The sequence below is a fragment of the Gymnoscopelus braueri genome (assembly GCF_963280865.1).
Source record: "Gymnoscopelus braueri genome assembly, chromosome: 22".
In the NCBI taxonomy this organism is placed as follows: Eukaryota; Metazoa; Chordata; class Actinopteri; order Myctophiformes; family Myctophidae; genus Gymnoscopelus; species Gymnoscopelus braueri.
In genome coordinates, this window is record NC_137624.1 from 39,897,118 (window position 1) to 39,922,089 (window position 24,972).

At 41.0% G+C, this 24,972-nt stretch overlaps 1 protein-coding gene across 1 annotated transcript in view; it reads right to left on the bottom strand.

Moving 5' to 3' along the window:
• The window catches only part of LOC308079015 (uncharacterized protein), a gene marked incomplete at both ends in the record, with an annotated part of 96,896 nt that extends 72,279 nt beyond the window's left edge, over positions 1-24,617 (bottom strand). Inside the window, 10 exons of the mRNA XM_080420353.1 lie at positions 1,788-1,891; positions 2,024-2,124; positions 11,820-12,032; positions 14,157-14,329; positions 14,972-15,060; positions 17,921-18,000; positions 19,705-19,848; positions 20,954-21,130; positions 22,594-22,698; positions 24,522-24,617. Of these exons, the coding sequence (XP_080276479.1) occupies positions 1,788-1,891; positions 2,024-2,124; positions 11,820-12,032; positions 14,157-14,329; positions 14,972-15,060; positions 17,921-18,000; positions 19,705-19,848; positions 20,954-21,130; positions 22,594-22,698; positions 24,522-24,617 (1,282 nt within the window). The remainder of the gene's footprint in view (positions 1-1,787; positions 1,892-2,023; positions 2,125-11,819; positions 12,033-14,156; positions 14,330-14,971; positions 15,061-17,920; positions 18,001-19,704; positions 19,849-20,953; positions 21,131-22,593; positions 22,699-24,521) is intronic.
• Between the last annotated feature and the right edge of the window lie 355 nt (positions 24,618-24,972).

Sequence of the window (24,972 nt, forward strand, 5' to 3'; positions counted from 1 at the left end):
AGACAGACAGACAGACAGACAGACAGACAGACAGACAGACAGACAGACAGACAGACAGACAGACAGACAGACAGACAGACAGACAGACAGACAGACAGACACACACACACACACACACACACACACACACACACACACACACAAAATTTAGGCATTTAGCTTAATCCAGAGTGATTTACAGCAGTGGTTTTCAACCTTTTTCATGCCTAGGACCCCTAAATTGATATACATTTGGCTGCGGACCCCCATTTGAAAATGTTTTGTGCCAGGGACCCCCAGAAGCAAAGATATCAGTAAATTTTTGCTTTTAAAAAATAGAAATATTCAAAGATATGCACACTTTTTCAAGGTTTTTCAAAAATAGCAGATCTACAAGCTCATAGCGGGGGCACTCGGTGCCGCACTATGAGCTTGTATATCTTCTATTTTTGAATAGCCAAAGCTCAGTGGTTAAAAATGATTGTGACGCTATGTTAACTCATTTCTCTGGTACTCCCTCAAGGACCACTGGTGGTCCCCGGACCACCGGTTGAAAACCACTGATTTACAGTAAGCAAGGAAAACACGAGGTAATACATCAAATGCATGGAAATAGTCATCTAGGATCATAGGTAGACCAAGAACCTATCATCATCATACACACACACACACACACTCACACACACACACACACACACACACACACACAGTGGTTATAACAAGTAAGACGCGCGAACGCTGGAAGCGAACGCAGCTCGAAAATATTGTGTATTTACGGACTTGTAATCCGTGTTATTTCACCGTGATGGGGAGAGAACATTGACATTGTGTGTGTGTGTGTGTGTGTGTGTGTGTGTGTGTGTGTGTGTGTGTGTGTGTGTGTGTGTGTGTGTGTGTGTGTGTGTGTGTGTGTGTGTGTTTTGCAGGCTGTTGTGCATTGTAATCAGAGCATTGTCTAAATTCCTGCACTCTGGCGCACTCGGGTGGCTGCTTACAGGCAGTGCACGCATGTGAGTCACATGGGGGCACGAGCCAATGAGAGCATGAACACAGACACACAGACAGAGACACAACCTGAGCAGGGTTACATAGTAAGCTCCACTTGGTCGGAGGCGTGGCTTCGCCGCGCCTCCTTCCGCGCCTCCTTCCGCGCCTCCTTCCGCGCCTCCTTCCGCGTTCGCAATTAATTTTTTTCTGATTATTCTAACTAAAAGGTAAATATTGAAAGAAGAAAATGGCATCATAGCAGTTTTCAATAAGTAATCTTCTAGAGCCGCAACTATCGATTATCTTCTCGGCGATAATTACATCGATTCCTTTTGTGATTAATAACAAAGATATACGTCAACAAATCAGTGCAAAAATACTTTGTCATATAACGGTTTCACACAAAATAGCGAAAATAGCCGATCTACTAGCTTATAGACCTGCTACCTTCGAATTTTTGGGAAAATTATTTTATTTAACAAATGCATTAAAATGGATTATTGGATTATGTATTATATAACGGATTAAATCGATTAGTTCAATTAACCCTTTAAGACCTGGAACGCATCTGTGTCACTTTAGATTTCTTTGGCTATAAAATAGCAGATCTACAAGCTCATAGCGCGGCACTCGGTGCGGCACTCGGTGCCGCGCTATGAGCTTGTAGATCTGCTATTTTTGAAAAATCTTGAAAAAATATGTATTCGATTTTTTGGGGATTTTTTTTCCAAAAACTGTTAGGATTTAGATTTGTTTTAAGAATCGCCTCAGGTCTTAATGGGTTAAAGGTTGCACCCCTATAATCTGGTATTATTTATCACCCTTGAATCCAGCTCCGTTAACGTGCCAGTCGGGGGCGTTGAGGTGAGCCGTCTGTGACGTTCTCACAACAATGTGCTGCACATCCCTCCATGTTAGCACCGGGCTGAGACAGGGTCAAACAGACAAAGACAAACGGATTGATCATACGCATTGATCTGCTAATGTGGTTTATGTATTGATTTGCTGTGCTGTGTGTGGGGGGGGGGGGGGTGGGGGGGGGGGGGGGGCTGGTTACTTGGCATCCAAGGCGAGAGCGATGATCCCTGCAGCGATGGGGGAGGACACCGAGGTCCCAGAATGGTCCTTGTTACAGCCCTGTTTCAGATCCAACGTAACCTGGTGATATAGAATATAATAATATAGAATCAGAATGAGTTTTATTGTCACATCACAGGTCTATAGCAGTGGTTTTCTACCTTTTTCATGACAAGGACCCCTAAATTTATATAGATTTGGCCCGCTGACCCTCATCTGAAAATGTTTTGTGCCAGGGACCCCCCAGAAGCAAAGATTTGAGTTAAATATGTATAAATGTATGTAAAAATATATATATTCAAAGATATGCACACATTTTCAAGATTTTTCAAAAATAGCAGATCTACAAGCTCATAGTGCGGCACTCGGTGCCGCACTATGAGCTTGTAGATCTGCTATTTTTGAATAGTCAAAGCTAAGTGGTTAAAATGATTGTGACGCTATGTTAACTAATTTCCCTGGGGACCCCTACCCCCCCCAAAGACCACTGGTGGTCCCTGGACCACTGATTGAAAACCACCGCTTTATAGGTGTAAATCAGTGGGGTTTTGTGCAAGCTCCATCATATAGACATAATAGCCATATACAGTAGTAGACAAACCTTCAAATTAGGGGGTTTATTAGGGGGCCAAGCAATATGGTGGGAGAGAGCTATTACCAAATGGCCAAGAAATGAAACTCACAAACATTGGCCAAACGGTGGCGCTATAGCACGCAATTGAAACATGCAAACTATACAGACACATGAGTAGTTTTAAACACTTAAAGGTAGGGTAAGTGATATATTTTGGTTAAAACAAAAAGTATTTTGTTAAAAGGTTAAAATACTATATTCTGATAGTAATCATTGCTATAGAGTGTTTTTTCAGTAACAGATGTTTCCCTGTCTCTCCAGCTCTTTAATAAACAGAAAATACATTTTTCGGTAGGTGTCAAAATCTCAGCCAATCAGGAGAAAGTACCCATTTTTAAGCTTAATTTGTATAGTGTTCCAGTTCCAATTTTGTCTGCTCATTTCTTAGTGTCATCACTTCCCATTTCACTTGTTTAATCTGTATCCTGATTGAGTTCTCTGTCCTGGTTGGATAAAATTGGAAATGAAACTGAAACTGAACCGAAAATGCATTTTCTGTTTAATAAAGAGGTGGAGAGACAAGGAGACTCCTAATACTGAACAAACACTCTATAACAATGAGTACTATCAGAATATAGAGCTATTTAACACTTATTTTAACCAAAGAAAATCACTTACCCTACCTTTAAATCTGTACTTCTCCTGGGATTTTTTAGCAATTTGTGTGAAACGTTCTATACACAATCTATGGACCATTATCTTAAATCCCAATTGAAGAGAAGTTTGCATGTGAAAAAATTAAGCCTCCATGAGCCAAAGGGCATGGCTTCATAAAGAAAACAGCTGTGCATGGGCTGCTTTCTTGCCTCAATTCAAGGATTTCAGTAGCTCAGATTAAGGTAGAGTGTGTCTACCTGTCACTCAGAAGATCCACGGTTTGAACCTCGGCTCATCCAGGCTTATCATGACCTCATTAATTAATGTGTGTCCCTCTCTCTGTCTCTCTTACTCTCGTGTACAGGTGCACAGGGTATGGTGTCGTGTTTAGTATGTTGGTGTTAATCAGACACGGTCTCCTGTGTGTGTGCACATGCGTGTGCGTCATACGATAGGTGCGTGGTCTCTATAGGGCACTTCACAGCAAGCACTATTACTATATCGTTCACCATTGTCTTTGTTATAGTTGTGGTGTGGACTCTGCCATCTACTTGAGTTAGAACGATTTGTAAAACTATCTCTTTATAGTTATATTTCTTGGTGTGAAAGGCCTTAATGTGTCTTTGTCTCTCTTCCTCCATGTCTGTCCAGTGCGTCGGATCGTGTGGTTGAAAGCGTGGTGTCGGGTTAACTACATACTCCCTCTCTCTTTCTCCATCTTTTTCTGTCCAAGACTGTGTGTCAGTGTAGGAGCTGTGTGGAGGAGATACTGTAGATGAGAACTGGCTTGTGCCAGAAGGACTGAAGCGTTGCAACTGGGTGGCAAGTGAATCCCATACAAATGGACAGCGCGCACCCGATTGGCTAGCCTATAGTTGCGCGCCATAGCCTTGTGGACATGTATCCCATAGCCCGGTGAATCCCAAACAATGGGAACACGAAACAATTTGTATGGGTCATGAGTATATATCCCTACAAAAAGTTCTTACCGCAAAAGAACAATGGTGGCTTGTCTGGAAACAATCTCTATTTCACCTTCAACTACACAGTCCGACAAAAGCATGTGTGAATAATTGACGCCACAATCTGATTGGCCTCCAACCTAGCCTACAGATGCCAGATGCCTGGGATGCCGGTAGGCCTGTCTGTCAGAAAATATGCAACGTTCAAAAAAATGGACAAGCACAAATCGTTGCTGTTTTCGCGTAAATTAACGCCTTACTTCATCATGCAAAAGTGTCACACAAAAGCAGTGAAAATAGACGATCTACAAGCTCACAACGTGTCGCATCGCGACACGCTGTGAGCTTGTAGATCGGTTATTTTCACTATATAAATGTTTTTTTTTCCGGTTTTGGACGTAACAAAAGGTTTCCATCCGACAGCAACGAAATGATACTTTCAATGAGAAATGGTCCAAACTTAAGCCTTTCTAAAATGCTGTGGAAACTTTCTTCTTATATACCATGTTTGTCACATTCCAACTTCAGGGGGACGTGTGCATCTTATAGTCCTGGCTTGGCTGAGGTCCAAAATACACTGTCTGGGGTGCGATGACTTCACTGCTATGAACAGCACATTGCTCACCACCAATGAAGTCATCAGCTGACTCAATAAAGTACAACAGCACTATAAGCTTTGCCAAGCACTGCGCCACTCTCTGCATGGTGAACCACTCTCTGCATGGTGAACCACTCTCTGCATGGTGAACCACTCTCTGCATGGTGACCCACTCTCTGCATGGTGAACCACTCTCTGCATGGTGAACCACTCTCTGCATGGTGAACCACTCTCTGCATGGTGAACCACTCTCTGCATGGTGAACCACTCTCTGCATGGTGAACCACTCTCTGCATGGTGACCCACTCTCTGCATGGTGAACCACTCTCTGCATGGTGACCCACTCTCTGCATGGTGAACCACTCTCTGCATGGTGACCCACTCTCTGCATGGTGAACCACTCTCTGCATGGTGAACCACTCTCTGCATGGTGACCCACTCTCTGCATGGTGAACCACTCTCTGCATGGTGAACCACTCTCTGCATGGTGAACCACTCTCTGCATGGTGACCCACTCTCTGCATGGTGACCCACTCTCTGCATGGTGAACCACTCTCTGCATGGTGAACCACTCGACATGGTGAACCACTCTCTGCATGGTGAACCACTCTCTGCATGGTGACCCACTCGACATGGTGAACCACTCTCTGCATGGTGAACCACTCTCTGCATGGTGACCCACTCGACATGGTGAACCACTCTCTGCATGGTGAACCACTCTCTGCATGGTGAACCACTCTCTGCATGGTGAACCACTCTCTGCATGGTGAACCACTCTCTGCATGGTGAACCACTCTCTGCATGGTGAACCACTCTCTGCATGGTGAACCACTCTCTGCATGGTGACCCACTCGACATGGTGACCCACTCTCTGCATGGTGACCCACTCTCTGCATGGTGACCCACTCTCTGCATGGTGACCCACTCTCTGCATGGTGAACCACTCTCTGCATGGTGAACCACTCGACATGGTGAACCACTCTCTGCATGGTGAACCACTCTCTGCATGGTGAACCACTCTCTGCATGGTGAACCACTCTCTGCATGGTGACCCACTCTCTGCATGGTGAACCACTCTCTGCATGGTGAACCACTCTCTGCATGGTGAACCACTCTCTGCATGGTGAACCACTCTCTGCATGGTGAACCACTCTCTGCATGGTGAACCACTCTCTGCATGGTGACCCACTCTCTGCATGGTGAACCACTCTCTGCATGGTGACCCACTCTCTGCATGGTGAACCACTCTCTGCATGGTGACCCACTCTCTGCATGGTGAACCACTCTCTGCATGGTGAACCACTCTCTGCATGGTGACCCACTCTCTGCATGGTGAACCACTCTCTGCATGGTGAACCACTCTCTGCATGGTGAACCACTCTCTGCATGGTGACCCACTCTCTGCATGGTGACCCACTCTCTGCATGGTGAACCACTCTCTGCATGGTGAACCACTCGACATGGTGAACCACTCTCTGCATGGTGAACCACTCTCTGCATGGTGACCCACTCGACATGGTGAACCACTCTCTGCATGGTGAACCACTCTCTGCATGGTGACCCACTCGACATGGTGAACCACTCTCTGCATGGTGAACCACTCTCTGCATGGTGAACCACTCTCTGCATGGTGAACCACTCTCTGCATGGTGAACCACTCTCTGCATGGTGAACCACTCTCTGCATGGTGAACCACTCGACATGGTGAACCACTCTCTGCATGGTGAACCACTCTCTGCATGGTGAACCACTCGACATGGTGAACCACTCTCTGCATGGTGAACCACTCTCTGCATGGTGAACCACTCTCTGCATGGTGAACCACTCTCTGCATGGTGACCCACTCTCTGCATGGTGAACCACTCTCTGCATGGTGACCCACTCTCTGCATGGTGACCCACTCTCTGCATGGTGACCCACTCTCTGCATGGTGAACCACTCTCTGCATGGTGAACCACTCTCTGCATGGTGAACCACTCTCTGCATGGTGAACCACTCTCTGCATGGTGAACCACTCTCTGCATGGTGACCCACTCTCTGCATGGTGAACCACTCTCTGCATGGTGAACCACTCTCTGCATGGTGACCCACTCTCTGCATGGTGACCCACTCTCTGCATGGTGAACCACTCTCTGCATGGTGAACCACTCTCTGCATGGTGAACCGTGTGCCACAACATCAGTGGTGGAAAAAGTACTCAAATTCTTTACTTAAGTAAAAGTATCAATACTGCAATATAAAAATACTCTGTTACAAGTAAAAGTCCAGAATTAAAAGTTTACTTGAGTAAAAGTACAAAAGTATTGGCATCAAAATGTACTTAAAGTACCAAAAGTAAAAGTACTAAATATTTGAAAATAGCAGATCTACAAGCTCACAACGCGTCGCATCGCGACGCGTTGTGAGCTTGTAGATCGGCTATTTTCAAATAGCCTAGGTATAAAATAGGGCTAAAGTGGTTAATGTATGTTTCATTATATCATAGTTTATATCTGAAAAGTATCTAGTAACTAAAGTTTTCAAATAATTGTAGTGGAGTAAAAGTAGAATATTTGCCTCTGAGATGTAGTGGAGTAGAAGTAAAAGTATTGGAAATTGGAAATACTCAAGTAAAGTACAAATACCTCAAAATTGTACTTAAGTACAGTACTTAAGTAAATGTACTTAGTTACTTTCCACCACTGCACAACATCTTATGAATGAAATAAAACTGGACTTTTTATGCTTAACCCATTAAAACTGAGAAAGCATCTATTATGTCATGTGATGGTGGTGTAATATTCTATGTCAAGGACAGTATATACATTGTAAAACAATAGTTGTGTTGTTATTGACTTGGAATGCATTGGTTCTTAAATGAAACCTTTCAGCATGTTGTGCAGCATGATCAGTGTTTATAGACACGAGGATCAAACAGTTTGGTACGCATTAGGCCACAGACCCCCCACACTCTCAGGGTTACAGACCGATGAGGGTCCATTTGGTTCCTAATTATCATTCAATCCTTTAAAGGGATATTTCACTTTCAAAAAAACTTTTGGTCATTTTATCATCTACTCAGGCCTTTGTGATCCCCCCAGACAGTTTTTAAGTTGCTTGATTCATTATTTAGATATTTGATATTCATTTTATCAGACACGCCCCCTTCCTATACAAACCCATTGTAACTTCAAACTTCATTCATCTCATCCTGCCCTCCTAATGCATGAGGGGGCCATGTTTTTTCAATTACTTTTTTCATTTATTTTTTATATTTTTTTTTGGAAAAAAAAAAAAAAATACAATAAAAATATTAAATTAAATAAATGAAAAAAGTAATCGGAAAAACACGGCCCCCTCACGCATTAGGAGGGCAGGGTGATTCACCAGAACCAAGGACGGGTGTTTTTGATGAATCTAACATGGTTAAAATGGAGTTTGAAGTTACAATGGGTTTGTATAGGAAGGGGGCGTGTCTGATAAAATGAATATCAAATATCTAAATAATTAATCAAGCAACTTGAAAACTGTCTGGGGGGATCACAAAGGCCTGAGTAGATGATAAAATTACCAAAAGTTTTTTTGAAAGTGAAATATCCCTTTAACTGGGGAAGCTCTGGAACCCCCCCCCCTCAGTTATAGACCACCATTCCTGTATCCATTGTTGCAAATTGGTTTCAAAGCACTCCATTGTTTCATACACGGTCCAGTTTCATAGTATGTTTTGGCCCAGACGTCTTGTTAGCTGTGGCCAGCTTGAAATGGCATTACGCTGGGTGCTAGCTGTCAGCAAAGGTATCTCAGCTCCCACTATACCATACATGGGCAACTGGCGGCCCGGGGGCCACATGCGGCCCCCACCTTCACTTAATGCGGCCCAATATATTATTGATTTCAGCTGTTACAATTCCAAACATGCAAACATGACCCGCTTTAATTAGTTCAGTCTATATTAGTAGCTTAATGATTAGAATTACAATTGTACTGTCTTTTACATAAGTAAAAATACGGAATTAATTTACGAAAAAAGCCAAAATACGGAGATAAGAGGTGTCTGCCTGACAGTATATGCAATGTGACCCTCTGGAGTGAGTGTGGAAATATAGTGGCCCTCTACATCAGTGTATATCAACCTTTTTTGTGCCAAGGCACATAGCTAGGCGGAAAATTGATACCATAGTGCACTTGGTGATACAAGCGCGAAATTTGGCACAGATGACCTTCATATGACCCTAATTGATAATCAACCTCTGGCCACGCGGAATTCCTAAGATTTCAAGATGGCCACCACCAGTTTTCAAAATGGCTGCAACTGGGCCAATGTGTTGGACTATATCGCTTTGCTGGGGCTTATTTTAATATAAGAGAATATGTTCTGGAGGTATTCCTACCAAGTAAGATAAAAAATAACATTAGGTTCCAATATGGCGGCATATTTTCCAATATGGCTGCCGATTTAAACTTTATTGAGCATGATGTGTGATATTTGGCTTTGTTCCTCTCAAGTGTCAACTGAATTCCATCACCGTCATCGAGTCGCTTTGGGTCAAAAGGAATTGGCATGCAGTTCATTTTGTGGAACTGGGGAATATTGGTAGCCAATGTCACATAACCACTGCTAGTGGCATCAACTAACTTTTCACCCATGTTATGTTGGCACAAACAGCATGAATTCCAATCGGTAGTACTAGTTGTACTGTCTTCCTGGGCCGAAGACGAGAGCATTTCTGTCTGTGTGTCCATTGCTATGGGTTAGGGTGTCTACGGACCAAGAAGAACACAGAGCAAACACAGGGCTTAAATAGACAGGGATTAACAGGATACAGGTGAACTCGACAGACAATCAACACTGGGATAGGCTGGGGGACTAAGAGGACACAGGTGGAAACACTGACAATATCACAGGACTGGTAAGACAAGGCAGGTAACAGTAACTAGGCTTCAAAACAGAGGCACTAATTACCAGAAAACATTACATTTCTGCAATTTATCGGCAGCCATATTGGAAAATATGCCGCCATTTTGGAACCTAATGTTATTTTTTATCTGTAGGAATACCTCCAGAACACATTCTCTTATATTAAAATAAGCCCCAGCAAAGCGATATAGTCCAACACATTGGCCCAGTTGCAGCCATTTTGAAAACTGGTGGTGGCCATCTTGAAATCTTAGGAATTCTGCGTGGCCAGAGGTTGATTATCAATTAGGGTCATATGAAGGTCATCTGTGCCAAATTTCGCGCTTGTATCACCAAGTGCACTATCGTGTATTGAAAACGGCATAATTCCGCCTAGCTAACACCTGGCATAGCCAAAAAATCCCAGGGCACACCTAGATATACGGTATATATATATATATATAATTATATATATATATATACGGTATATCTATATACACACACTAGGGGTGTGCCGATACACTAATTTCACGAAACGATACGATACGATATTGGGCACACAACTTCGATACGATTTCGATACGATACGCACTTTTTTATCATGAAAATATATGGGGGAGAAAAAAAGCAAATGCAAACAAATATTTCTGTTTTTGCATTATTCAGACATGCAAACTTGTAGCTTTTCAGCTTCCACTAGCCGTTTTGAATCCAAATAGGGCAATAGTGTGACACCTGACCCGAAAAAATACAGCATTTTGTCACCCTTTTCACCTCGGGGCTGTTTGCATGCCTGATTATTATTATTGTTTAAAAAAAAAAAAAAAAAAAATATTTTTTCAAACCTTCTTCAAACGGCGCGGCACACCTCAGCAGTAGCCCCGGCCCAAAATTGGGACGTTTGCCAGGGTTGATAGACACTGCTCTACATCATCAAAGTGGCATCACCCCTGCACTATACGCTCAGATCATGGTATAGCCAAACGCTCCAAAGTTAGTTGAGCCATCTGAAAGTGATTAAGCCAAGTGGGTGCTTGAAACGAATCCCTCCCAGAACTGCTGAGCACGTCTTTATTAGGATGTTGTGTTGGAAAATGTTTTTTTACCCCCAGTGCTTCAAAAATATTGACAGCAACGTAGCAATAAGCTTCTCCAGGGTAATTCTTATGCTCTTTCCTTTTGCATAAAACTAACGGCGGGCACAATAACCAATGACAATTTAGGCTAGATTTATAGCACACATTAGTCTGTAATGGATGCTGGCAAAAACTGCATATTTACAGTTTGCATGCTCGCTTTTTAGAGCCAAATAAGTCATCGGGTGTCATGTCTTTATATCCGGATAAATTGACCTGTTTAAATGCAATTCATTTCATTGGGAGGCGTTAGGGTCACACAAAGCAATTGGAATGTCATCGTACTAGTATTTTAACCCATTAAGACCGGGAACGCATCTGTGTAATTTTTTGATTTCTTTGGCTATTCAAAAATAGCAGCTCTTCAAGCTCATAGCGCGGCACCGAGTGCCGCGCTATGAGCTTGTAGATCTTCTATTTTTCAAAAAACTGTTAGGATATAGAAAACATTTTTAAGAATCGCCTCAGGTCTTAATGGGTTAAAGGGGAACGGCACCCTAGGCTGATTTTTTCGGTTTGTTTTCTTGTACAGGTTAAAAACTACAGAAGGGCAAAAACATAGCGGGCTAGTTCGCAACGCGGCTGCAGCTAATACAATTAATAATGGGTGTGTTAGATTTAGGTATCGAAACTCTCCTTAGAAGGCTCTGGGTATACCTAAATCTAACACCCATTATTAATTGTATTAGCTTATAGACAGTACACTTATAGTACTATACACACTTATAGTACACTTATAATACAGCATGACTTAAGCAACACAGCTGGTGTTGCTTAAGTCATGGTGTACTATAAGGTCGCAGCCTCAGCCATGTCTTGTTTTTACATTGCTACAGTACCAGAGAGCCAGTTAACTAAATGATCGATAGCTAGGAATCAAAATGGACCCTTACAAGTCTGTAACTCTCTGAGTTATGGGGGTCCGTGGCCCCTTAATGCATTACCAAAATCCATACAGTACATATACACTCACCATTCTGGAGCTCTGGATCTCCCCGCCGCTGTAGGCCGTGGCCAGGGTGGAGGAGCACAGCTCCTGGTAGTCGGGCCTGCGTCCGCTCTGGGTGCTGCTGCTGATGGAGATGGTGTAGATGCTGTTGGTGTAGCCGTCGCAGGAGCAGTGGTCGCCCCGCCGCCCGCCGTTCCCCGACGCCCACACGAAGATAGAGCCCCGACCGTGCCTGCCCTGCAGTGGTGGGAAAAAAAGCACTCACATTCTTCACTGAAGTAAAAGTATCAATCAGGCATTTTAGGGGCAAGGCCACTTGGCCTTTGGTGTTGCCCACTTTTTGAGGGCACAAAGGCCAAATGCCAGGGCAGGAAGGCCATCAAATAAAAGTATTAATTGAAATTAAGGGTTAAGGATGATTTTAAATGTATGTAGACTGAAATCTGCTGTGAAATAATGTAATTATGGTATTTACAATCTGATCCATGCTCAGCCCTATAGCTGCACCAATCAAAGTTACTGGATTGGTTTAAAGATGCGGACAAAAGACACTGGAAAGAAAGAGACACTGGTGTCTACATATTGACAAGAAAGAGACAGAGGAGAAAGTGGTACAGTCAGCTGGGGCATTAAGGCCACAGTGGCCTCAGGGCAAGCCATTTTTTGAGCGGCACAAGGCCAAACTGAGGGGCAACGACGGCCATGGCCTTCGTAGCCATTGCCGTCGCCAATGGCCTTCCCTGAGATTCCTGCCCCTGGTATCAATACTGCAATGTAGAAATACTCTGTTACAAGTTTAAGTCCATAATTCAAAATGTACTTGAGTAAAAAGTACAAAGGTTTTTATTGGTATCAAAATGTACTTAAAGTACCAAAAGTAGAAAGTACTCATTATGCAGGAAGGTCCCATTTCACAACTTTTCAAATGTATAAAACGTATTAAAAAAATCTTTTGAAAATAGCAAATCTACAAGCTCACAATGCGTCGCATCGCGACGCATTGTGAGCTTGTAGATCAGCTATTTTCAAATGGCCGAAATTTATATTTAGAGCTGAAGTGGGTAATGGTACTTAAGTACAGTAAATGTACGTTACTTTACACCACTGCTGCCCTGAGATTAAGGGAAAGCAGTGAGGCAGACAGGAGAGATTCATTCATTAATGATATTTTACATATTGATAAGGAGATAAAGATAAGCCCTTGGAGTAAATATACTGCTGGAGGTGAGAGACACTGTTGGAAACATGGGAACACCCCCCCTCCCCCCACACACACACGCACATGCACATGCACACTCGCACGCCCACGTGCACACACACACACACACACCCACACCCACACCCACACCCACACACACACACACACACACACACACACACACACACACACACACACACAGTTCCCGACTTTCGGATAGGCTACATACACAAACACATAAAACAAACCAAGACATCAGTTCTCTCTCTGTTTCTCATCTCGTTTGTATCTCCATATTCATTTAAATATTCCATATTTATTTCAACTATTTTTCTTCCAAAATTAAAGTTCTACTTTGTTGCACAAGAGTGTCACGCATAAGTAGCAAAAATAACTATAAACATTTTGAAAGTGAAAGTGGTTAAAGGAGGATAGTTCCACCCCAACAATTACTTATTTTCTATCAATTACACACCCCATGAAGCACTGAATTCATGGAGATTATTTTGTTTTTGTCGCATTCCTAAGCCAATAATTCATATTATCGGCGGAAAGATGCTAATGTATCCGGTAGGAGACCCAAAGGAGTCTCTTTGAGTCTCCTACCGGAAATACAACCGGTCATCAAATTATTGGCTCAGGAATGTGTCAAAAACGTTTTTAAAAAATCGATGAATTCAAGGCTTCATATGGTTTGTAATTGATAGAAAATAAGTATTTTTTTGGGTGAACTATTCCTTTAAGTCTGACTGTGGGTTTTTTACAAATATAACAAGAGCTTGTGACTAAAATAACTTTAGAGTCAAAAGTCTTTTTAACCCATTAAGACCTGAAGAAGCATTTGTATCATTTTTAGATTTTTTTAAGCTATTCAAAAATAGCAGATATACAAGCTCAAAGCGCGGCACTCGGTGCTACGAGCTTGTAGATCTGCTATTTTTAAAAAAAATCTTGAATTTCTTTTTTTTCCGATTTTTTTCAAAATGTTTCAAAATGTCAAAACTTTCAAAAAACCTCAGGTCTTAAAGGGTTAACTTCCATTTCCTGAAAAGGAAAGGTTTCGGACACACACGGTTTCTGCTCCACTCTGCTCTACTCTGGCTCTTTCTCTCTCTCTCTCTCTCTCTCTCTCTCTCTCTCCTCTCCTCCTCTTCATCACTCACTCTCTGTGCTCCGTGCTGTAAGGCGAGGCGAGCCAGCGTCCCAGGCCCCTCCACGGTGCTGCCATCGTCCACGGGGCCCCAGCTGGATAAGTAGATATCAATGTGCTGGGGCCTGAAGCTCAGCGCCCGGGCCTCCACCATGTCTGTCACATCTCCATCCAGCATCCGGATGCCTGCAAATACATTTGTATATATTATTCTATATATATATATATATATGTGTCCAAAAGTGTCCCCTGAGCGAGACAGATGGCACTGTATATATAACCCATTAAGACCTGGAACTGTGTCATTTTTAGATTTGAGCTAAAAAGCATTATTTTACACTTTGGGCTATTCAAAAATAGCAGATCTACAAGCTCATAGCGCGGCACCGAGTGCCGCGCTACGAGCTTGTAGATCTGCTATTTTTGAAAAAATCGTGAAAATGTGTGCAAACCTTTGAATATATATATTTTTAAAGCGAACATTTTTAACTCAAATCTTTGCTTCTGGGGGGTCCCTGGAACAAAATATTTTGATGGGGGTCCGCGGCCAAATAAATATCATTTTGGGGGTCCTTGACATGAAAAATATTGAGCACCACTGATATAGAAACATACGTTTTTCAGAATACTGTTGAGATTTAGGAGACATGTAGAATCGGCTTCAGGTCTCAATGGGATAAATACAATACGTCTCTCTCTCTCTCTCTCTCTCTCTCTCTCTCTCTCTCTCTCTCTCTCTCTCTCTCTATATATATATATATATATATATATATTCACATACAATTTTATATACATTATGGATTCTAGCTTGAGTCATTATGTACTCACCGCCTATCCTGGCGTGAAAGGAAACTCCCACAGTGCACTGGGAGTTGTTGGCAGCGGCCGCGATGATTCCGGCGCATTCAGTTCCATGACTTAATTCCCACAAAACACACAAGGCCCATATTATAATAACTGTATGTACATGAGGTCATAATATCATTACTGTATATCGTCACTGCCGGGCAGAGACCTTGTAATCTCCCTTCTCCATATTTCAACTTTGTATGTTTTTTCCCCCCCCCCGTAAATTAAAGGAAGGGTAAGTGATGTTAAAGGGGCCACACCATAAATTAAAAAAATATATATTATATATAAATATTGGCCCCTAATACGTTTTAAACAGGTTGTAAGCCTAAAAAACATCCAGATATTTTTTCTCACAATCTGACTGTCTGTCATTCCAAGCTTTTTCAGCTGCAATACCAAAACGTCCTTTTGGGCAGGGGGGGGGGCTACTGAGCAATTCTGTCTGGCCATCATCAATGCAATGGCAAGGCAAGTGATGTCACTTGCCTTGCCATTCTGAAATGGCCTGTTCAGACACGCCCATTCTGAAAATCTCTGAAATGAGAATGAATGACTGAATGCTAATGTTTAGGGGTACAAGAGACACTGGGGAGCCCAAAAAATACCCCCCCCCCAAAAAAAAAAATGAAATTCATGGTGTGGCCCCTTTAAAAGGTTAAAGCATTATATTGTGATAGTAATCATTGCTATAGACTACACCCTTTCCCGATCGGAAAATGCGTTTTCTGTTTAATAAAGAGCTGGAGAGACATGGGAGACTCCTGTTACTGAACAAACACTCTATAGCAATGATTACTATCAGAATATATATATATATATTTAACACTTATTTTAACCAAAGAAAATCACTTAGCCTACCTTTAATACCTTACTTCATCGTACAAGACTGTTGCAATAAAACGGTTTAGGATATACAAGGTTTCCAACCCACAGCAATGATATACATGAGATCATAAAACATTACTATATACATATACAGTAATGTATCTTGTGCATGAGGTCATATTATTATTATATACACGAGGAGGCTATTTGCATGGCATCAGCAGTGATGGATGAGACATATTTACAGTGTGTGGCACGTTTATTGTTGATACAGTACTCGGAACAGGAGAAGCATGCATCAAGTGAAGTTGCTGTGTCAAATACTATTAACCCATTCAATCCGGGAAAGCATCTGTGTGTCATTTTAAGATTTCTTTGGGCTATTCAAAAATAGCAGATCTACAAGCTCATAGCGCGGCACCGAGTGCCGCGCTATGAGCTTGTAGATCTTCTATTTTTGAAAAAGGTGTGCAAATCTTTGAATATATATAGATTTTTAACTCAAATCTTTGCTTCTCTGTGGGTCCCTGAAACAAAATATTTTGAGATGGGGGGTCCGCGGACATTTTTGGGGGTTCTTGACATGAAAAATGTTTGAGAACCACTGATATATACTGTAGCAACATACGTTTTTGTTTTTTTTTACTGTTAGGATTTAGGAGACATTATTTTGTAGAATCCCCCAGAAGCAAAGATTTGAGTTACAAATGTTCACTTTGAAAAATATATATATTCAAAGATTTGCAAAAATAGCAGATCTACAAGCTCAAGCTATGAGCTTGTAGATCTGCTATTTTTTTAATAGGCAAAGAAATCTAAAAATGACACACAGATGCGTCCCGGGTCTTAATGGGTTAAAGGTACTGTATAGGAAGTAATAGTTATATTGTCGCTGTCGGGCAGAAACCTTGTAACTCCATATTTCACATCTTTTTAGGTATTAAGTTAAAGCCTTGTTACTTTATCGTATATATGACAGTGTCGCGCATAAGTAGTCAAAATGGCCAGTCTAAAATCCAGTGGTGGAAAAAGTACTCAAATGTTTTACTTAAGAAAAGTATCAATACTGCAATGCAGAAGTACTCCGTTACAAGTAAAAGTGCGGAATTCCAAATTTACTTGAGTAAAAGTACAATATTTGCCTCTGAGATGTAGTGGAGTAGAAGTAAAAGTATTGGAAATTGAAAATACTCAAGTAAAGTACAAATACCTCAAAATTGTACTTAAGTACAGTACTTAAGTAAATGTACTTAGTTACTTTCCACCACTGCTAAAATCTCACAATGCGTCGCATCGTGACACGTTCTGAACTTGTAGATCTGCCATTTTCTCGTTTGTGTTTTGGAATTATTCTCAATTTCCTGTAAAAGTCACAGTTTTGGACTTACAAGGTTTTCACCAGTGGTGGAAGAAGTACTCACATACTTAAGTAAAAGCAATATACCACAATATAAATTGTGTTACAAGTAAAAGGCCTGTGTTCAAAATGATACGAGTAAAAGTACTAAAGTATCAAAATTAAGTATTAAAATGTTTGAAAAAAAGCAGATCTACAAGCTCACAACGCGTCGCAATGCAACGCGTTGATCTGCTATTTTCAAATAGCCTATGTAGGCTGAAGTGGTAAATGTATGTTTTATAATGTAATAATTTATATCCGCAAAGTAACTATTGTAGTGGAGTAAAAGTACAATATTTGCCTCTGAGATGTAGTGGATTAGTAGTAAAAGTACTGAAAATTTTAAATACTCCAGCTAAAGTAAAAAATCACACCCAGTGTGAAGAGAGTGGTGCCTTTCATGAGTTCATTTCATTAGTTACTTTTTACAGACTTTGATGACTTCAAAGTATTTTTACTCATTTTAAGTACTTTAAAATGTTTTTACTGATTTTTACGTGTTTTTACTCATTTTAACATATTTTAAGTATTTCTACTCATTTTAAGTATTTTTACTCATTTTAAGTATTTTTACTCATTTTAAGTATTTTTACTCAGTGCAGTACAGTACTTGAGTAATTGTACTTAGTTACTTTACACCACTGGTTTCCACCCCACAGCGATGATGATGATTGTGTGAATGAAATGAGAAGTATACTAACTAGTTAGTAGCACCGCTGGTGGAATCACTGGGAGAAGGGTCCTGGTCGTTTCCATTCACATCGTAGCTGGCCAGGGGGTCCTGAAACAAGAGGGTCCAGTTTTGATATTGATTGATTGAATACTTTATTAGCAGTTTGCAAAAACAAAAAGCACAGGAAAGCACAGTTCAATACAAGGTCTGCTAAGAGGATTTAAAAACCCATTAAGACCGGGAACGCATCTGTGTCATTTTTAAGATTTATTTGGCTGTTCAAAAATAGCAGATCTACAAGCTCATAGCGCGGCACCGAGTGCCGCGCTATGAGCTTGTAGATCTGCTATTTATTTTTTTATCGTGAAAAATGTGTGCAAATCTTTGAATATGTATTTTTTAAAGCGAACATTTTTTACTCAAATCTTTGCTTCTGGGGGGATTCTACAAATGTCTTCTAAATCCTAACAGTTTTTGAAAAATCGTATTTGCTGTAATATCAGTGGATCTCAAAAATGATATGTATTTGGCCGTGGACCCCCATCTCAAAACACTTTGTTCCAGGGACCCCCCAGAAGTTGTAACAGAGTTAAAAATGTGAAATGTTAAAACTAAATCATATTCAAAGACTTGGACACATTTTCATGATTTTTTCAAAAAAAATCGTAGATCTACAAGCTCGTAGCACGGCACTCTGTGCCGTGCTACGAGCTTGTATATCTGCTATTTTTGAATAGCCAAAGAAATCTAGAAAATACACACAGATGCGTTCCCGGTCTTAATGGGTTAAAACCCAAGAAAAGCCTATGGCTTTGTTTCCATTGGGGTCCTTTGTACTCAATTCATCCAAACATTTAATGACAGACAGATATACACTACTATACAACAGTTTGAAAACAAAGCGGAACACAGAGAACGGTCCAAAGCAGCATTATAAAACAAAATGCCAATAAGGCCATCAAATAAATCACACACTGAGCATTCTCTCCTCCAGGCAGATACACAGTAAAGTGGATCGGACAGTTAATGTCCATTTCAATACTCCCAGCTGACCTTTATAAACCTCGGCCCCAAAAACTCTTGTTGGTAATATCAATGCTCTGCTATTGTTGCTGTCGGAGCAGAAAGCTCCTATCTCCATATTTAAAATATAATAATACCCTACTTCATCAGATTCAGTGGCATAAAGTAACTAAGTACATTTACTCAAGTACTGTACTTACAATTTTGAGGTACTTTTACTTTACTGGAGTATTTCCAATTGTCTATACTTTTACTTCTACTCCACTACATCTCAGAGGCAAATATTGTACTTTTACTCCACTACAATTATTTGAAAACTTTAGTTACTAGTTACTTTGCAAATATAAATGATTACATTATAAAACATTACATTAACCACTTCAGCCCTATTTTATACCTTGGCTATTTGAAAATAGCCGATCTACAAGCTCACAACGCGTCGCATCGCGACGCGTTGTGAGCTTGTAGATCTGCTATTTTCAAACGTTTGAATACTTTTACTTTTGGTACTTTAAATGCATTTTGATACCAAAACATTTGTACTTTTACGCAAGTCAATTTTGAATTCTGGATTTTCACTATCTCGCAACAGAGTACATTGCAGTATTGATACTTTTACTTAAGTAAAACATTTGAGTAGTTTTTGGACATATGAGGTTTCCACCTGAACAGCGACGCTATGCACTCGTTGTACACCGAGAGAGAGAGCTCTGCCAAAATGTGCTTATGATTAATGTCTTCTTCTATGGAGAATGTCCCATCCTCCTCCTCCTCCTCAAGGGCACTTACGTAATTCGCCTTGAGCTCGGGATGCGCTCTGTCCAGCCCGTCGTCCAGGACGGAGACCACCACTCCCTTCCCCGTGTGTCCCCTCCTCCAGGCCCCCTCGATGTTCATGTGGGAGTGGCAGACCCCCGACTCCTCACTGCAGTGCTACGGAGGAGGAGGAGGAGGAGGAGGAGGAAGAGGAGGAGGAGGAGGAGAATGTCAGTTAGGAGGAAACCCATTAACCCATTAAGACCTGAGGCGATTCTTAAAAAAAATCAAAATCCTAAACAGTTTTTGGGGAAACAAATATTTTTTTTCCCCCCAATATTTTTCAAAAATAGCAGATCTACAAGCTCATAGCGCAGCACACAGGATCTGACCTGACCTGATCTGAGCAGGGGTCATCACCATGCTGTCTTGTGGTGGACATTTTGGTCAGTAATTGGGTCTTATGATCAAAATGAGAACATTACAATGGTGTGTAAATCAAAAATCTGCCACGGACAAGACCCCAAGTCTTTGCCACGGACACATTTGTCCGTGTACGGACATATCGATGACCCCTGGATCTGAGACATGACCTTTGACACAATCTAAATGTCTCAATAGAAGAGCATCGAGACAAAATACAACCACCCCAATTATATATAAGTTTGTGTTAACATACTCATAACATGCGTCATTGGAACAGTGAAACAACAACAACAACAACAAACATATTAGATTAGAATTGGGAATTTGGTCTTCATCCTTTTCAGGCCAAGGACCCCCTAACTGAGAGAGAGATGAAGCAGGGACCCCCACTATATATTACATTTAAATATTAAATTGTGTTGCAGATTAACGCTTTTCATAGATGATGGATTCATTTTCATGTGTATTTTCAGACATTTAACGACTTAAACCGTCAATACTTGGTAAACTTTCACTCTGTACTTGGTCTGCTCTTTTCCCCCCCTCTTTGCCGAAAATAGCCGATCTACAAGCTCACAACGCCTCGCAGTGTGAGCTTGTAGATCTGCTATTTTCGGCTAAAGTTGTCCTTAGAATAAGGATGCTAGGGTTCAAGTGGTTAATGTAAAAAAAACAATGATCCTATCACACAGAGATTTGGCGGACCCCCTGTAGTAACTCTGAGGACCCCCTAGGGGTCCCGGAACCCCTGTTGAAGACCCCTGCTTTATTGTACTCGAGGTACAAATTATTTGTCCAGTAGCTGCAGACAAAAATAATGAATATATGATTATACTGTAGGTGAAATGCAACGCACAATGTACCACAGGTTGTTCCACTCGGGATCATTGAAGTAGAGCTGTGTCTGTGTGTGGTTGGAGTTTGGCTGGGTGGCAGGAGGGTGTTTGGTCTTGATGTCGATGGAGTAGATGTGGCTGGCTCTGGAGTTCCTCTTCACTCTCCTCAGGACCGTCTGCTGCTGAAGCCACTCCACCTTGTTTTTTAATACAAAATATAAACATTACGAATGACAAAATAACAGGACAAACAGCAGTTACAATGCCAGAAAAAAAATCTGACTTAAAATTGGGAAAATAAAATACAGAAAGAAAAGAAAAATAAACAAATAAGCTCGAGGTTATATAGACTTTAGGCAATATCATATTCTACACAGATTCTTCTGGTTTTCATAGCTTTAGTGTTTGTACAATGTTTCAAGTTGTCTAAGTCTAAGTATGACAATAATAAGGCTTTAAAAACAATAAAATTCGGACGTTGGTTAGCAAATTTGGTAAAATTAATTATGACATTTAGCAAGAATTAGGAGAAGGTTGATAACAAACATTTTGTCGACGCTTATTTTATCATTTTTTTAAAAGTCCAAATAATACGTGCTGAATTCAGTGAAATAGAAGAGTCAATTTTGGAATTTATGAAATTATTAAGATCAATCCAAAAGACATGACAGTAAGTAGTAAGTAAAATCCCTGAAGCCACTCCACCTACAAGATCACACGCGATGTACGACTTTGTCGTCCATTTTTTGCAGTGGTGTGAAAAGTACTCACATTCTTTACTTAAGTAAAAGTATCAATACTGCAATGTAGAAGTAATAGTACGGAATTCAAGTGCAAAAGCATTGGTATGAAAATATACTTAAAGTACCAAAAGTGGAAAGTATTCATTATGGAGTTTTCAAATGTATGAAATGTATAAAAATCTTATGAAAATAGCAGATCTACAAGCTCCACAAGGCTATTTTCAAATAGCTGAAATGTACAGTATATAGGGCTGAAGTGGTTAATGTATGAGTTGTTATAATAATACAAATCTACAAAGTAACTAGTAACTAAAGTTTTCAAATAATTGTGTTGGAGTAAAAGTATAATATTTGCCTCTGAGATGAAGTGGAGTAGAAGAAAAAGATTTGAAATATTATATAGTAAAGTGAAAAACACCTCAAAACTGTACTTAAGTACATACTTAGTAAATGTACTTACGTTTGACACCGGCGGTGTAAAGTAACAATAGTTACTTTACACCGTCACTGTCAAACGGGTGACACATGGTCAGATTGTGCCCCGTATTACTTGGGAGTGAGAATACAGCATGCATGGTGTTAAGCATTAGTTATTAACACACACATTGTAGTATTGTGCGTGTGGTACAGATACATTAATTAGAATCTACAATGACAATGACTAATTCGTGTTGTCTTGCATTCTTGCATCTTTGCTTTCTTGCGAGGGGGGAGGGACAATATATCTCTTTCTGTGTGTGTGTGTGTGTGTGTGTGTGTGTGTGTGTGTGTGTGTGTGTGTGTGTGTGTGTGTGTGTGTGTGTGTGTGTGTGTGTGTGTGTGTGTTGGGGGGGCGGGGGTAATTGCTGTCATACAGCTGATTAATAATCCAGCAGAGAGTCTCACATGCACCTCAGTCTCCAGCGGTGTCTCATTACCTTGGCCTCCTTGATGATGCCATCCGTTGCGTTCTCGTTAGGAGCAGCCGACCGCTCCTCCGTCTCACCGTGGCTGAAGCTGTAATAGTTCTTCAAGTCTCCGATCTGACAAGAGAGACAAACATCAAAAACTTTCCTTACAATGAGTTTGTCTTCAAAGTGAGAGAAGTTTATTTTCCTCCCATCCACAGCATGCCGGCATGACAAGCTGTTAAATTATGAAGCCATTCCCTTTTTTATCTTTCATTAAGGTACCGTAACCTTACACCGGTGATAGATTTTCAGACGAGGGCAACCTGAGACCATGGGCCTGGACAGCTCAACACTGCTAGACTGCTAGTGTGTGTGTGTGTGTGTGTGTGTGTGTGTGTGTGTGTGTGTGTGTGTGTGTGTGTGTGTGTGTGTGTGTGTGTGTGTGTGTGTGTGTGTGTGTGTGTGTGTGTGTGTGTGTGTGTGTGTGTGTGTGTGTGTGTGTGTGTGTGCGTGTGTGTGTGCAGTGGTGGAAAAAGTACTCAAATGTTTTACTTAAGTAAAAGTACCAATGCTGCAATGTAGAAATACTTCAAATGTATAAAATCTATAAAAAATCCTTTGAAAATAGCAGTTCTACAAGCTCACAATGCTGTGAAATTGTAGATCGGCTGTTTTCAAATGGTCAAAATGTATATAGGGCTGAAGTGGTTAATGTATGTTTTGTGATAGTAATAAAAATCTGCAAAGTAACAAGTACCGGTAACTAAAGTTTTCAAAAAATTGTAGTGGAGTAAAAAGTACAATATTTGCCTCTGAGATGTAGTGGAGTAGAAGTAAAAGAACAGAAATTTGGAAATACTCCAGTAAAGTAAGAATACCTCAAAATTGTACTTAAGTACAGTACTTGAGTAAATGTACTCAGTTACAGTACTTTACACCACTGTGTGTGCGTGTGCGCGTGTGTGCGTGCAGGCGTCTGAGTGAGTGGCTATTACATTCTAGCACCCAGCTTCATTATAATGCCATGATGTTAGCAGGACTGCTGATGGAGAGCTTAATCCAAACAGTATATAGAAATTATTCTGCAACAATGAATTAGGCTCATGATGAAACGATGCTACGAGTTCAGGATGACAAAACTGTTTATTGGGGCTAAAAAGGTGCAAAGCATGGCATCCTTCAGTAAATACAACTAATTAATCATAGTCCACATCCTTAGTCAGTAAATAACCGTCATTAATCATAGTCACATCCTACTGTAATTCATAGCCATATAGTGTTGTTGTTTTTGTTTGTTTTTCAAGTGTGACTCCGGCATGAAATAATTGCATGTTTTTTGGGGTTTTATGTAAAATGTTGTCTTAGTCTCAGCAATCCCCTATGAAGAAGTGTGACTTGACTGGAGGGGAGACATGACACAATGTCCACTCTGGCCAACCTTTAAAAACTCAATTTAACAACTTTAACCCTATACTTTGGGCTGTTCAAAAATAGCCAATCTACAAGCCCACACAACACATTGCAATACGATGTGTTGTGAGCTTGTAGTTCTGCTATATTTGAAAAGATCTTGACAAATCTCCACAAGATGGGCCACAGAAAAAAAGGGTTTATAGTAATTTTGACAGTTGAACAGATGAATATGTTATACTTTGGCTGTTCAAAAATAGCAGATCTACAAGCTCATAGCGCGGCTATGAGCTTGTAGATCTGCTATTTTTGAAAAATCTTGAAAATGTTTGCAAATCTTTGAATATATATAAAAGCAAACAAGTTTAACTGAAATCTTTGCTTCCGGAGGGAGGGGATGCATCGTGCATGGGGGTTGATAGTAATTTGACAGTAAACAGATGAATTATCCCACAAATGTTAGCCTATAATAGCCTATGGCATATAGTGAGTGAGACGCGTATCATATCACCAAAGGCATGTTAGAGCATTGTGTTTCCACTCACCTGACCCATATTTGTAAATCCATATTTTTCCGCTATCCTGTTGGCAGACTCCTGGTCCCCGGAGATCCTTATCGCCCAGTCATTGGTGTACGTCATTGTTTGACAGAAGTGGAACAGAGCACCCATCCAAAGTGCACCGTAGATCACCATTCCTGCTGCGCTGCATAAACTCCCTGTGTTACTGTCAACCTGCACAGAGGTGCTCTTCTTTGTCCTTTCCTTTTGTACGTTATTTCTTACAATCTCCCAATGCGATGACACTGAAGTCTGATGTCAGAGTCTAGCCATATAGGCCTATATAATGTCCCACACGTGCTTTTAACAGCTGCTCTACAAAGCAGTCGTTTGCCGACTGAAGGCTTCCAAGACTCAGCTTCATTAAGAATGCCTACGAATAGGCCAGCTATCACATTACTACTTCAATATGGGACCCAGGGCTCAGATAGAATAT